This window comes from Nipponia nippon, unplaced genomic scaffold, assembly GCF_047370975.1.
Source record: "Nipponia nippon isolate SJK-2023a ecotype South Korea unplaced genomic scaffold, ASM4737097v1 scaffold_19, whole genome shotgun sequence".
Classification (NCBI taxonomy): Eukaryota; Metazoa; Chordata; class Aves; order Pelecaniformes; family Threskiornithidae; genus Nipponia; species Nipponia nippon.
This window is the reverse complement of record NW_028262335.1, coordinates 3,070,215-3,086,417: the sequence shown is the minus strand read 5'-3', so window position 1 is coordinate 3,086,417 and position 16,203 is coordinate 3,070,215. Positions and strand designations below refer to the sequence as shown.

Below are 16,203 nucleotides of genomic sequence, written 5' to 3'. Positions count from 1 at the left end.
ACATTTGTTACTAAAAATAAGTTGTTTTTCACACTAGGAAAGGTTTTGATGCCTCTCTTGCTGTCCAAAATATTTCATTTATAATTTGACACTGTGTGGGTATTGTTCCAACGAACAATGAATAAAAGAGCATTGGATTTTTCTCTGTTATTCAGGCCTCATCTCAAGTACAGAAGTTTATACCGACTCCAACTTCTGCTTTTTCTTTCATCAGCATTTCCATGTGCTAAGGCACCTTTCAGCAGATGACAGGCAGTCTGTGGATCAAATTTCAGAAAGCATTTGCCTAAAGCATTTGTGCAAAAATGTCTAAAGTAGAAATCGTATTTGTCAGGAGGGAAAATGAGTTATCAAGGCTGAGGGAAGCAAAGGGTATGTGGAAGACTGTGAGAAACAACTGTGTGCTAATGCATGAGAAACTTGGAGACAAAAGGATGTTATTGTCGTGGCAAGATTTGACAGTCTCAGGGTAACGAAGCCTGGGGAGCGTTCCGTACTTGTTTGGTAGTTTCTTGGTGTTGGCTATGTTCTCCGTCAGCGTTAGAGAAAATTTTAGAAAATGAAGTGCTTGGGATGTATCATTCCTAGGAATTGATTTGTATTTGACAAGATGTGCTGAAATAAGTTAGAAAGTTGTAATAGTACATTCCAAAAAGAATGCTTTTCTTCCGATGTTTAAAAGCTGTTCAGATGGAGCTCCTTATCCTGCAACTGGTCTTTGCTGGCAAACTGTAGATCCCACAGAACCAGTTGCAAAACTGGAACTGAAACACAGATGTGTCAGCTGTTTGTCTAAATGCTCATGTAGTATGGGAATATCAGGACAAACGGAGTTAATCCTGGAAGAGCTGTCTACAATAGAAATATCCTTTTCAAGGAAATATTTCCCTTTTCTTAGGAATTTCTTAAGCAACGCAACATTTGTATGAAGCTTGGCAGTACTTTCACTGTTGTTGTGCAGTGTTAAGAATTCTGACAGTGCAAAGATGTGAAGGATTATATGAAATTTATTTGGAGTATATTTTGCTTGAATGTATTTTAAATTAAATGTTAGTATTTATACAAAGTACTTAGTAAAAATCAGTTAATCGTTGTTGTAATGAGAAAACTAAAGAGAGGGAAGAAATAGCAGTACTTGAATAAAGTGCTTTAAGTGATTAGGTACCAGTTAACCTCCAAAAAAAGGTATTTATTGAAAATTCTGTCTGGCACCAGGAAAGATAGTGTTTCCAGCAATAATGCTTTTTTGTATGTATTTTAAAAAAAAAAAAAAAAAAAAAAAAAAAAAAGGAAAGGAAGCGAGTTGATATACAAGACACTTCGATATGGCATCATTCTGACTAGTTTTGTCTTAAGTCACGAGTTTCCAAATTTGATGCCTACCTGAACTAGGGAACCTTTTGAAATCTCAGGCTTCTGTTAAACAAGGATGCCAAGTGCGTTAGTGTAATGAAATACCTTGGTAAAAGGCCCAATTTTAAGGAAGAATTTCCTGTTTCTAATACGAGAGAGTGGAGTCTCAAATGGATGCATTTTGTTAATTTGAAACAAAGGACTTTCATAATGCTTTGATACTAAATTCTAAAGGGATCTGACCCCTAAAGTTCTAAAAAGGACTCAATCTTAAGCAAGCTAACTTGTTTTTGAAAACAAATGAAACAATCCTACTTGAGCACATTTCTGTTGCATCATCAGTTAAAACTGGGAGAAAGATTAATGGTAGATATCTGTCTTGAGATTATTCATATGCATTTGAGCTATAATAACAAAACTATAGCTTGGAGCAGATTTTTTTTAATAAAGCAAGATGCTGCTTTGTGACAAATGCTTTAGGAAGAGAAACTACAGGTCTGTGTGTACTTTCAATTCAGTGTACCTTTGTAGGTAGGTACGTGTTACAATTGTCTGTTTTTCTTTTTAGGGCTCATGTAATCAAAGGAGTTTCTTTGTTGTGTGTATCTTTTCAGAACACAACAGGAATTCAAAATGAATCAGGTGAGTATAAATGTAAGACTTTATCAAAATACTTAGATGTTAGAACAGTTAATTATTAATAAGAAAAGTAAATCATCCACTAAAAAAAGAAATGTTCTTTAAAATCTTCAGTGTCGTTAAATTTCATAATCCTCCTTTCCACAACGTGTATGCTTGTGAGATTTGTTTTATTTTGTGCATTCAAGTTTTTTGTGTGTGAATTCCCTTTAGCAGCATGTAAGTTATTACTGCTGGCATCTCTTATAAGAACACCTCTCCAGAAAAATCTGTTTCATCCTGAGGCTTTTGGTAATAATTCAGCTCCGTATAAAAGTGGCTTGAAAATTGAAGGCTTCCATTTTTTTGAAAACCTTTTTTTAACCGCTTTACCTTTTCAAATGTGCAGTGCACGATCTGTCACAGAAATGGATTGATGAGGAAGTGTCGCGCTTTTCTGGAACCCTGAGTGTTTCCCTGTTTCCCCTAGAATCAAGTGAAAAGACTGGGAAAGCGCGTTTCTTTTGTGATGCAGTACTCTATGGATGCAAGGATATCCTGACTGGAGAGTGTTGTTTTAATCAATGCCAAGTGTACATGATTTTATTTTGCGTTTGTATATCCAAGTAGGAGTTACACATCTGTTTGTCTATCACGCACAAATGTGTTAATTAAAGATACTTATAGAAAAAGTACGTGTTGCCTTAAATTTTTCTCCGAAGTACTTCCCTCTTTGGATGATCTTACGAAGTCCCTTTGGCGTGGGAATGCGAACATAGGATATTACGCCGAAGGAATGCCATTTTTAATTTGCTAAAAAAGTTGGCCGTGAACAGAAGCTTTCTTAGGCAGAAACAGCCACGGTACACCATCATGTAAAATGCTTTGTATACTTTTTTAATTGATGCCTGTATCTAACGAGTGCTTTTGTTGCCCTTTATGCCCTTACTTGATTAGCAGCAGCATTGAATACAGTTAGCACTTTGCTGAAGTATGTTCTCACTAAAGTTAGAGAAGGATATACATAAGTAATTACAGTGTGAAATGGGTTGGTGGGATGTTTCTTGTTGCTTTTTTCCTCTGATTTAAAGTGAAAAATCTTGAAAATATATATATGTGGATATTTAAAAAATAAAAAGCAAAATATAATCTCTATCAGAGCCTTGAAATAGGTATTGTAAAAAATACATACCTGTATTATATCTATACACAAATATAAATTATCATATAATACAAATAACATTTGCATTAGCACACTTTGAAGCATTACTAGTCTAGTTTGGGGTAGCTAGGTTAACTATTGCTTCACAATTTATTTCTATTGAGACTTGAAATTTTTTCACCTGTAAGGTTTGTTTTGAATGGACTCGGGGGCATGATGCGAACAGCCTATTGCTCTGTCTGCTTGAGTAATAATCCTGCTTTATTAGTCGTCCTGATAAGCTTTGGATTCTGCTAAAATTCTGCAAGCTGTAGATCCTAATCTTACATTGTTATCGTTGGCTGTTTCCTTCCCATTTGTGTGTCCGTGTCCCCTCGTGTCCTGTCTGTTGTTGCGTCCCGTCCGTGTCCCCCCCAATCCGTTTCTCGAATTGAGATTTCTGTGCTGTATGAAAACAAATCCTTCATCTTTCTTATTGCGACTGCTACTATTGCCTATGCAGTGCTGTGATGTGTGTCATCTTACAGCTAAATAATGAGATGACCCTGCCTCTGGGAGTAGCTAAAATAGCTTAGAGTCCTTCTTGGTGTTTCTGGCTTTCACATTTAGTTTCCAAAGTCTACAGGGCTCATATGGCTTTTTATTGTTCAATTACCATTCATATTAAGTGTGTATTTAGCATCAACCCTGTGGTGTTTTTTCTTGCAGTGCCCTTGTCATTTCATTCACTGTTGACAAGTTGTAGTGCCAGGTCTGTGTAAGAAATGTTTTTGCCTGATGCCAAACATCTTTCAAGTGTTCTGTTCTCATATTTCTTTCATTCTGCTTATCTCTGCTTTTGGTGGGACTTCAGTGACCCTGAAACTAATTGGGCTATTGTTAATCTGGTTTATATGAAAAGACTGGTAGTTTTGTCGTTTATCCCATAGAAATCTTGAAGTAGTGAAGGAAATCCTTTTCATAAATACTTTGATATGGCCTCCTTGTAGTAAGGAGAAGAAGGATTTAAAAAAAAAAAAAAAAAAGCAGCTGGTGTTAGAATTGATATCTTTGGGTTTCTTGGAAGATAGGATAGACAGTATGCATTCTCTATCTTTTAAAAAGGGATCTGCCTTTAATATGTGAACTACATCAGAGTATGCTGAATAATTTATTTCAAAGAAACAAGCAAACACGGGGTTTTGATTGGTAGCATTTACTGCGTCTCAGACTGCATTAAGATAGAGTAGGAAGAAGGTTGTGTGCTACCTGGAAAACTGCATGGGTAGTTATTTAAAAAATAGTGAAGGCTTATGTTAACAAATTACACCTGCATTTGTACTAAAACTTCTTCCCCGCGTTCCTTCTGAATTTTTCAATTATTATGTCAAATATTTCTGATACATCTTTAGTTTTCAAGCACAGAGAATGAAATTGTTGGCAAGAGGGGTAGCCAGATAAGGTTCTTGGACAAGCAGAGACCTTTCTGCTTCTGACTTACCTTCCTTGTGCTGGCTGGCTGTTTGCGTCAGCAGTCTTCCTCCGTCACTTGTCTCCTCACAACTACCTCTTCTAACTTCTCTGCCACGTCCCTCTCTCTTCAATGGCATCCTTTCCTTTATCTTTTCATTTATCTTAATCCTGTTTCCACCAAAACATGACACTAACTGAATGTTTGTCATTCATTACACCGATCAGGGTGATTTCTTTTTTCCTTTTTGCTCTAATCTCTGATCATCTGTAAACATCTTGTTGCAGGTTCTGTTTCTACTCTGCTTAAATACCGCTTGTAACATTATAGTCTCATTTGTGGTTGGTCCATAGGTACAATTAGATTGAAAGTGGTGTGAAAAACTGCTTAATCAATGTGTTGAAAGGTACTGTCAAAGTGATTGGACTCTGAATTCGAGGCAAACAGGAAAAGATAGTTTCAGTTAAGGCACCCCTTCAGCCCTCAAATGATTTTTTTGGCTTTGTTCTTAAGTCACTTCACCCCGGCTAATTTGAATGCTAGCAGTGTAATATTTCTGAACTTCAGAGTAAGAAGCTTAAAAGTGAAATAAGCTTCAAGGGCTTTTGTATTCAAAACTGCAGTCTTGGAGTAAGTGAAAAATTCCATATTAGGACTTCAGTTAAATGCAAAAGTTGGCTGTGGGACATGCACCAGTACGCTGTCCTTATCAAGAGGTGAACTTTTTAAATAGAAAAATAAATTTAAATGTGATTGTTAAGTGTTGGTGGAAAAGTGATTGAAATATAGTATTTCTTCTTTTGGTAGACAGACATTCCTTGAGGACAAGTTGTGATCTGGAAAATGTTTTAAGTAGCTACCTTTAAATTGCAAATAAAATGAGATTGCACTGATTTGACTGAACTAAATTGTTGTTTATTTTACTGTTTAGTATTTGGTTACTTATTACCATTCGTTTGAGGTGTGAAATGTATTGTTATGCACTAGGCCACATCTAATTTTCTGGTACTTAGGAAATCCATTAATATGACAGGTGTCGAATGAGTCTGAGTGTTGTGTTCTCTGTATGTAGCTGCTAGTCTGTGAGTTATGTAAGTAGATGCAGAATAAAGTTCTGATTGTCTGTTACTCCATATAAATCAACAACCTAAATGATAGAACAGTTTGGCGATATTTATGGCTAAAAGGAGATGTGACTATTAAGGAATATGGCAGACATATCGGAGGATATGACACAGTGCTATACACGTCTGTCTAAATCAGTTGAGTCTGATTTTTGAAGGTTTGGTAGGTTAAAATTTATTTGCAGGCTTGAGATTTTTAACTGCTCATCTAGCTAGGGCTGTAAAAAAAAAAAAACCAAACAAACCCAACAAAAAAACCCAAAAGCCAACCAAAAAAACCGCAAAACAAAACCAAAACCCCCCAAACAAACCAAACCCCAAAATGAAACCCAACCAAAAAACCACCCCACTTTTGTGAGCTTGAAACTTGAAGTGCGTTGTTCTGATAGCTGTCTTATTCACTCCCTGTAGTCCCCCTCACCTGTGCCTATATGTAATTTGTTAGAAACCACTGTGAAAAATAGGCCTGGTTCTCCCCTAATGAAATCATGGGGTAATGTACTGGAAAGATATTTAGGTTTCTTTGATATGCTGAGAAGAGCGTGTTTCTTTTTTGTCTGATGAGACATGGCTTCTTGCATATCAGTTCAAGGCTAACAGATGTCTGAAAGTCAGACTTCTTTCATCACTATTTTTCCTTTTGGATTGTTGGAAGAACAAAATAAAACTTTGCTCTGCTTTGAATAGACTTCAGCTATTATAACTAAAGAATAAGGATTTCCCCCCCCGCCCCGGTCTCTTCACTCTCTTGGATGGGAAGGGATTTCTGGCATTCTATTCCTTCCATGGTTTCCAATGTGGGGGTCTTTCTCCCCTACAAATAGCTCTCTAGGATGTGTCTGTGCAGCTGTTAGGGCTTACCAAGGCAGCAATAGAATAACCTTGCTATGACTCCAGTTTTATCATTTTTCTCGTTGTTGCTGTTAAAGCTGGCAGAAGACACGTTCTGGTGACTTAACTCAGCAAGTCACGTCCATAAATGTAGAGAATAATTGCCATACGCAGCACCCTCACAAAGAGTGGGTGCTAAGTAGAAAAGGTTGAGAAGCTTTATCTGTTTTGCTTTAGAGATAAAAAACTTAAATTTGATAGCATATAGAGATGCATTTTAAAATATATTTCCAGTAAACTTTCAGCATAACCTAATTTGTAAGTGGTCAGTGGAAAATGCGCTGAGCATTACTCAGTATAGGAAAACTACTATCGTATCTCTGCTTAATGGTTATATGTAAAAGCAAGAATCATTTCCAGAAAGTCGGGGTTTACTTGGACAACTGTAGTGTTGCCCAAGTTGTTGTTATTTCTCAGTTTAACACCTCCTAAAGCTTGTTCAGAGCTTAAGTATAACATCCTTCATCTTAGAGTAGTTACTGCCATCACCACCAGTATTTGTTTCTGGCCAGAATGGTCAAAGTTCGGTGTCAGAGGGCAGATACTTTTTTTAGGGCTGTTGCATGTGGTTCGACATATGCCTAGTTCTCACCAAGCACAATTCTTTCATAATGTGGCCAGATTTTATGGGAAACTATGCATGCTTGTAACTTTGAAATTCTGGTCATTTTTATCAGGAATAGTGTTTTCTTGATTATAATTGGGTAATAAAGAGCTAGTTGCTTAATGACAAGTGTGAGTAGTGTTTACTGTTGTGTTATACAAATAATAGTATGAATAATATTATAAGCAGCCTATTGAACCTTTTAGGCTCCTTAAAATGGAACTAATCACTTACTAGACATTCATAAATCAGTTATTAGTTTTCTATTGCCTTTCAAACTTAAATATAAAAATACCTGAAAACCTTTTGTATTAATTATAACCTGCTGGCTAAGGATTCTGAGCTGTTGATTTATTTAGGAATTATGATTAACATTTAGGATACTGGAATAATAACTTCTATGATATTATTTAAAACCCTTTATTCTCTCTAAAAGCTGCTTTTAGCTTATTCTGTTTGTTGCAGAGCAGTAAACTTGACATGCAGATACTTTAACGTCTCTCTTTGGAGCGAAATGGCATGTTTGTAGGTTGTAAATAGAGCGGTAGAAAGACAACGATAGACCCAGTAGTAGCTCTGTGAAGTACATTAAAATACAGCCTTCATCATGTCAGCTACCCTACCATAAGGGTATCATGCACATTACTGGTCTCCAGTATGTGCAGGGTAGCTTGTCTCTGCCCACCTGACATTCAGTACTGGGTAGTACAGAATAGATCTGTGTTTATGGCAGGGTAATGGTGTATCCCAAGTGCAAGTTCTGTATATACGTTGGAGGAGTTAGTTTACTGCAGCATCCTCAATTCAATAGGTAAAACAAGTAACTTTTTCATTTTTGTGAACTGTATGCGCTTCTCAGAAATTTGAGTATGGTTTTCTTCTTAAGGTACTCTTCAGTCTTTCTCACAAGTGATAGGTTTTCACGTAAGGCAATACCAGAAACTATTTTAGATTGTTTTTTGGGGACTGATTAGATTGAGTATGCCTGGAAGTCATCATGTGAAAAGGGGAAATAAAGAATTGCTAATATATGTGAAATTATCCTCAGTGTGGTGGGTAGCTGATGTTCTGGCTTTGCGCTGTATTTCCAAAGTCATCACTTGTGTGTTTCTAGGCAAGTTATTCCTGTTACTGAAGCTTTACATCATTCTTCCCTTATGCGCAGAGGCATACACGGTTGTTTCGTTTGGAACTCTTGCGTGCATGTTTAGGAAAAGACTGACAAAATTAAAATGGACGGCTGCGTGAGCAGGTCCGGACCCTCAGACCGAGCGCTCTGGAGCTGGAATTGCCCTTTATTTTGAAACTTTGGGATGTCCTTATGCTCTAAGCTGAAATACCAGTTAGCTTTCATCCTGAACACAAATAGTACAACACTAAGTTACGCTCAGGAAAATTGCAGTATATCTCAGTTTTCACTTGAAAGAATTGAAGGATTCTTTAAAAAATACATAGAAAGTGGAAAATGCTTAGAATTGTGTTTTGACTACAAATAAATATTTTTAGAACTTAACAACTTTTAGCATTTAATTTCCTACTTCTCTATTAATAGACATGCCTTTAATAGTTAAATATTTTTTTTTCCCCCTTCCTATGGGTCACCAGTACTTTCTGTGGACAGATATTTATGTGAAGTCAAACAGAAAATGGATGGTTGATAATACATAAATGCTTTTCCAGTCATCATTTTCATTAATGCTGTCCATTATAGTAAAAAAACCTCTGAAGTGGATCCCGTCAAGCCTACGTGATTTTACTAACCTTTACTGAAATTCACGTGCTGAGGGTCATAATGGAGAAACTGCTTTGCTGGCTCAAGCAGGTTTATTCGATCCACATTTGTTCTACATTTTGAAACAGAATTTGCAGAAGATGAGTGTCTAGGTGTTAAGAAAAGAAAATGGAACACAGTTGCTGATGCTTTAGTGCAGAATCAACTTGCATTATACTTCTGTTTTAGGGACTTTTACTGTTTTATTCTTTGTAGGAAACCCAGGATTTTAAAAAATTGTCAATAGAACGGTTATGAAATAAAATTTAAAAAACCTCCTATTCTTCCTGTGTTCTGGCTGTTCTGCGGCATACTGTTTTAATCAAATAAGTGTGTTTTACCATGCCAGTTCACTTGTTTCATGTTACTTTAATTACCAGTACCATGTTTCAACAGTATCATTTGGACAAATGATGTATGTGTCCTGAAACACTTCTAACGACTTCTCTCATCTCCTGACTCTTCAGTATTCGAAAAGTACGCAGCTAACAAAGATTTCCACTAAAAGCATCATGTGTTGCTCTTAAATATACTAGTCTTTCGGAAGCAGTCAGAAACATGTTCTAGCAGAAGAGATCGTATTTAACTAGTGTACAACTGAAACTTAAAGCAATGAAAACTTTTTGTGGCTTATTTTCAGGAAAGATTCGGTCTGAATATTAGATTAGGTCTGTTGTAGCTGTCCGTAATTTAAAGAGAAAATTAATCTACCTCCTTTACTTTTTTAACTGAGTTAGACTTTCCAGGCAGGTTCTGTAAGAGCTGGCATGTTTCCCTGCTACCTACTTTTCTGAAAAATTTGAGTTGTCAATTTCAAAAATGGAATTAAACGTATTGTTCACAAGTATGTTGTGCAATCGGAGTAATTCTAATGCTTCAATAGAATGTTTAAGGAAATGGAGATTTTTATAGTGATAACGCATAGATAGCAAAACTCTAGGACTGTTTCTGTGAAGGCTTATGTGATACTTTTTTGAAGAAGTCTCAGCATACTAGACTACGCAGGTAGATCAACTTTACGATGTATTTTATCTGAAATTTGCAAGAACTTTAATCAGAAATGGCACGAAGGAATGTTGTTTCAACATAATGTAGCATGACCTAATTGTTAAATGTAGTTTCTCATGGCATAATTGATCAGTAAAAATAACGCAACTGAAAACTGTTCCATGGATGAGTTTTAGATTACCGTATTAATCAGTGGTTTCAAAGACTTAACACTAAGCCTGAACTCTTCATATGAAAACTATATTCTGAAAAGTATAGATATTTTCCCAAGGTATAGAACCACAGTACTTCTCTGTTCGTTTGTCTTTAGGTATAACATAGTAGTGCTGTTAGGTAAGTTATATTCAGACAGGAAAAATAAAATACCTTTAGCTTTATTCTCCAAGTAACTCAAGGGAGAATTTTGAATTTGTTTTTAAAGAGAGGCCAAGGAAAATGAATGAAATGGCAAATGGCCTCAGAGATACATGAAAACCTTTTCAGTTAGATTTCCTCACTGTATACTGCTTGTAATCAAAACACATCCGTTAACTAAAGCAAAAGAAACTTACAACAGCTTTAGTTATCAGTGTTTTACATATCTCTCTAACGTGGTCTTAGAACTCTGCATTAAAGCATAAACAAGTGTGATGAAAATAGTACTGAAAACTTGAATGTTCTGATAAAAAGATACTTCTACATTAGCGTGTTGATGGAGGGGACCCTAGCTGAAATGGCAATTTGGAAATTTTACTTTAATTTCAAGTCGGGAGTTTTTGTAGCTCGTATGGGTTGATCATCTGTTGTGCTGTTGTTTTTATCTGTTAATGGTCGTGGCCCTTCTGGCTTTTTGACTTGCAGAACACAACTGAATCTACAGTCGCTGTGGAGACCTTAGATGATGTACCTGAGCACGTGCTTAGGGGGCTTCCTGAGGACGTGAGGCTCTTCCCATCTGCTGTTGACAAGACACGGCTCGGTGAGTACTGCAACTGTGAAAAGAGAATGAAGATTTTTACGCTAGCCCACATAAATTACAGTTGCTGTGAAAGTTTGGTGGCCTCCTGTACTGGATAGGGTTGATGTCTGGTGCATTCTTCCGAAATAATTTCTGTTGGAAAGAGTGGACAGCTTCTAAGTTTCTCCAACATCCCAAGAGGATGTTCCCAGAACATCAGAATTGGGGTCAAAGGTGGACCAAGATGCCAATAGATTAGGTAATGGAGATACTGATATGTTACTCGAGTAGTTTGTTTTCATTTATAGCACTTCATCAGTTTTGTCTTTTGCAACTATCTTACTGTTGCCTCTTTAGAATGCTGCATCTCACTGTCCAGTCAATATAAAAAGTTTAATTTATAAGAACAGATTCAGTGCAGACTTGAAAGCTGCTATATGGAGCCAAGTGTTGTTTCCGTAATATGTCCAAAACGCTTGGCTTCTTTCTTAACAAAGTTTAACCTGGGAGAACTTTGATGGAAGTCAGAATTGCAGACTGGATATTTGATGTTGAAAGCTGGTAGTTTGAGGAATAAGCCTGACAATAGATGCGTTACTGTTAGTAATAGGTTATAAGCTCCTTGGAGCAAGATTAATCTTTTCTGGTATGAACCTGATCTAGCATGGTCTGAATGAGAATGTTATGTTTAATTAGCAATTATTTGTCAATCTCTTCTTAGTTTTCGTGCTATAAAATGTGAAATGCAGCTGTCCATTTTCAGTTCGGTTAAATCTTGTCAATAAATTTGTGGGCAGATGCACATATTTTAACCAATCCTAAATGTTTTTTTCCTTCAAAATGTACTATTAATTAGTTTCACAACTTTTGTGAGGGCTTCATTTGCCTGGCATTGTTTCAGAGAAAGCAAATAGGATTTTTGTTTTAATAACATGTTTACTCAGCAAAACAGCTGAAATCTGGGACTTTACAATATAAAACCTGTAATGCTCTTATGGTATTTTGAATATCACCTGAAGGACAAGAAAAATCGAGGTAGTTTTTTTGTCTTCAGAGCTACAGTAGCCCATGAGCAAAGAATGAAACGGGTAAATGCTTAAACCTTTCATGATTGCAGTGAGTTCTGGGGAGAGGATTGTTTGAATTCATTTTAGTAAACTTCAATTTCCTTATTGTGATCTTAAGATTGTAGAATGCTCCCCAATCCGAGACAGACACATGTAATGATCTTTAGAAATACGAATTGTGAGTAGAAGATTTGCTTGAGATAAGTTAGATGAGTTTTAACTACTGATATGTGTCTCTTCAGGTGTCTGGGCAACAAAATCAATTTTAAAAGGCAAGAAGTTTGGACCGTTTGTTGGTGACAAGAAAAAAAGATCTCAAGTTAAGAGCAATGTATACATGTGGGAGGTAAGAAACAGCTTGTAAATGGAAAAAGGTATCTGTCACTAGGTCAATATTTTGTATTTAGCCTTCAGTTTTTCCAGAGATTTTGGAAATAGACATGATGTGAAATAATTGCCATCTAGGTCTGCCATTACAAAGGGTTATTTATATAGACGCTTGGATTGAGCAACCATTCTGAATTACAAAGCTTTAAACTATTGTCATTGTTTGAAATTGCTGTAGTAATTTTCTTATATACTGTCTCTGGATCACACCTCCCCTTAAGAGTCTGTTGCTGATAAAGCTTTGCTTTGTTGTCTTGAACCCTGAGCGATAGCCCTTCTGCAGCAAAGCACTGTCAACTGCGTATGTAAGTAGGGAAATTAGGAGGGTATGGGGTCTCCTAAGGAAGCCACGGCACTCCTCCTCATCTAGCTCTTTGAAAACCAGCTTTGTTATGGGAATTGGTTTTGCTTTTGGAGTTTTTATAGCGGTTCTCAACTGTTGCAGTATTTCTTGTGCTGCTTGTGTTTGGGCTTGCCTTAAAGCAAATACTGTCTGGACAGCTGAATAGCTCTTTAAGCTCCACTGATAGTCATAAGACCTTGGATATTACGTAGATTTCAAAATGTAGGTGTCTTAATCTGGAGTTGAATCCTATCTACAGTGTCTTGAAGGCAGTTCATAACTGCTTCCAAAGGCTTCCTCAGTCTTTCTGAAGACACATACAACTGGCTTTAGCAAAGCAAATGGTCAAGGAGGGGAGGGATGGAGGAACTGTGGCATAGCATGTTCTGGAACAGAGCGTGCTAGTTCATAGACTTTTAGGCTAAAGACAGTGATAGTAGTCATCCTTCTGGCCCCTGGCCTGCAAAAATTGAACTGCACAAAACACTGGAAACACGTACAAAAGTTCATGTTCGCCCCTATCAGAGGAGTTGATCTAGAACAATTTCCCTTAAATGCAAATTCACATTCAGGAAAGTAATGAAGTGTTCAAGTATAATATTTGTTGCATTGAGCTAATATTATCACAAACTCCACTGCATAAGGTATCTCCAATTTTGATCTGGTACAAGAACACTTAGTGAGATTGAATCAGTCAAGTAAATTATTGACCTTGCAATTGTTTTTCTCAGTGCTGGATTTTGAGTGTTCTCAGTGGATATGTCTTAATATTTTTTTACATTTGTGTTGAGAAATGATAGTCGCAAACAAGCTGTTAGAAAGTTTTGTGGTTTGCAAAGCAGGCGATAATGGGAACCCTTGCTAGATTTCAAAGTAATTGTGTGTTGCTTTAATACTGATTTTGGAATTTTAAAAAAGCAGCTAAAATGAGACCGCAGCAGTTGGCCCCATATGCTGATATCTGAAACCACTCCAGAATCTTAACCGTTAGAAAATATGGTTTGTAAAAGGATGGTGGTGTGTGGGAGTAGTTAGGTATATTGACCTTCAGCTAGGAGAACAACCTTTTCCACAAGAATCCCATTTGTTTCTTTAGTGAAGTTAACCTGAAGGCTTCTAAAAGCTGGCATCCCCAGTCAATTTTAATAATTTTGAACTGTCACGCTAGAAGATCATTCTGAAAAAGATGAGTTTTGTGTGTCAGTGTGTGCTTGCTGTGTCTGAGGAGAGAAATAGAGACTTGAACGTATTTTCATTTTCTGTTGGAGAAGAGCCACAAATAGGAAAATGACAGCAAGTGGCTGAAAATCGAGGGAAATGCAGTCTGCCAATCCAGAATGACTGGCACAACTGGGCTGAATACTCTTGATCATGGTTTACAGGAATCACTTAAAGTCGCAGTGTTACACAGAGGGGTTGGAGCTATTTCCTTTCTCACAGTGCACAAGGCCTTTAAACAAAATTCTCTAGATTAGAAGCTTTAACTGAAAAGTAATAAAGTATTTTGTTTTGTGCAAAAAACATAATCTGGTATAAAACCATAATAAAGTAATCTATAAAAAAAGCAATAACGTATTATGTTTTGCCATGTATTCCCTGTCTGCTAACTCTTCCACAGCATCGTTTGGCTCTTTTCTTCCATTTTAACGAAAAGGATTGCATTTACGGTCTTGGTCTGTGAAGCTGTTTACGTTTTCATATTGCAAGGGCTGGGTGTGCTGATGAACATTCTTTCAAAAGTCAGCTGATGAAATCCATGCTGGAATAGTTTAAGTAAGGGAGATGCTTTCTTTGCTTGGAAAGGAACGAAGATGAATTTATTATATTTATTGAAACCTTACCTTTATTGATAAAATTCTATTTTATTAAATCAACAGTATATCAACACAAAAGAAATCAAATTTGTTAAATGGTTCTTGTTTTAAGCTGTTGTAGAAATGTACTTGAAATTGAAAATGTAAAACAATTGGAAAAGACTTAAAAATGTTTGTAAAAAGTTAAGTATCAGAAACAATGAAAACCTACAACACTGTGTAACAGAATAGGAAAGTTACAGTGAAATAGGAATTGAGTTTATTCCTTTTCTGTAGTGGAGCTAAGTGACTGTTGCAGGAGGTGATGAGCTAGGGAGGCTGGGTTTTGAAAAGAGCTCTTCGGGGCAGAGGCTGATTATTTATAGACTTGACCAAAAGGAAAAAAGCAAATAATAAGATATAATGGAATTGCACATATTTTTCCTCTTTTGTTTTTCTAAGAATCTGTGAGCTGCCCAATACTTCTGAGACATTGCGTACCTGTTAGTATGCCTGGGTTCTGAGACAACGTAATGGAAGAGTGGTAGTTCCAGTTGCCAAACAGTGGCATGTTCTTCAGTTTGGAAAAAAATGTATAGCTTCCACTGATAGCTCTTCTTATAGGCATCCAACTTGGATTATAATACGAAAAGTGGGAGCTGCATAACATGTCTTGAAAGAGAAGCAGAGTTGCCTGTCATCAGAAAATACTGAAGATGCCAGTAACCTTGCTTTATTGCAAGCTGTCTTGAAATGTAAAACAGGAGTAGATGTTAAAAATTTTTTCCCCAAGAACGGAAACCAAAGAATTTACACAGCATCTTGGAACATGCAGAAGTTTATTGACATGGTCAATTTTTTAAGGTGATTGCAAGATTTCTGAAAGGTTAAGATTTTTCTTTAATACCCTGAAAGAAGATTTAAATATAAATTATGTTTTCCCTTTTCATTCCAAATAAAGCAAATGCTTCTAACTTACTATATAGTTACTTTTCCCAATTCATCAGATAGTAAAAATAAAGCTCTGTTGCCTTTATATCTTAAAATCAGTCATTTTACTAAACGCAAAATCTAGAGAATCATTTCAGGCTTGCCAAACTGAAAAGAAAGCATAAAATGTTTTAAGTGTTTTGGCTCTTGAGCCCAAAACCTTCAGAGAAGGGCTTGCAGGCCAAAAGTTATTTTTTCCAATTGGACCAGTTCCACTAAAAAGATTGCAGAAGACCAGCAACACTCCCCCCCGGTACACCCTCTACCTCTGCTCTCATCCTTTGTGTTGTCTCTGTCCTTAGATGATGATTAGTACTTTGTGTAACTTCAAAACATGTAGTGTTTTAGCGCATGTACGCGTCAGTGTTAACAGTTGTCTGTTTACTTAATGCCGTTTTTGTCTCATAGGTGTACTACCCAAACTTGGGTTGGATGTGTGTTGACGCAACTGATCCAAAGAAAGGGAACTGGCTACGATATATAAACTGGGCACGCTCAGGAAAGGAGCAAAATCTGTTTCCGCTGGAGATCAACAGGACCATATACTACAAAAGTTTAAAGGTATCAAAGTCTGATGAATCGTTACTACCGTTATCTGTTATTATTAATGCCTTTTATTCCCCTTTATTCAAATCTTATTTTTTTTACTATTTGTATTAAACAGATTTTGAAACATTTTATGAAATATAATTAAAATATTGCAAA

The 16,203-nt window shown here is 36.5% G+C and overlaps 1 protein-coding gene across 4 annotated transcripts in view; it reads left to right on the top strand.

Moving 5' to 3' along the window:
- Positions 1-16,203, top strand: part of PRDM2 (PR/SET domain 2) — a 75,084-nt gene that overhangs the window by 6,015 nt on the left and 52,866 nt on the right. For 3 of the 4 annotated variants that reach the window (XM_087755253.1, XM_087755252.1, XM_087755254.1), the window contains exons 2-5: positions 1,922-1,995; positions 10,822-10,939; positions 12,228-12,331; positions 15,907-16,059. In XM_087755253.1, coding sequence (XP_087611379.1) covers positions 1,987-1,995; positions 10,822-10,939; positions 12,228-12,331; positions 15,907-16,059 — 384 coding nt within the window. In that variant the 5' untranslated portion in view covers positions 1,922-1,986. Of the gene's footprint in view, positions 1-1,921; positions 1,996-10,821; positions 10,940-12,227; positions 12,332-15,906; positions 16,060-16,203 lie in introns of those variants that run through there. The other variant, XM_087755258.1, reaches the window with a different exon arrangement.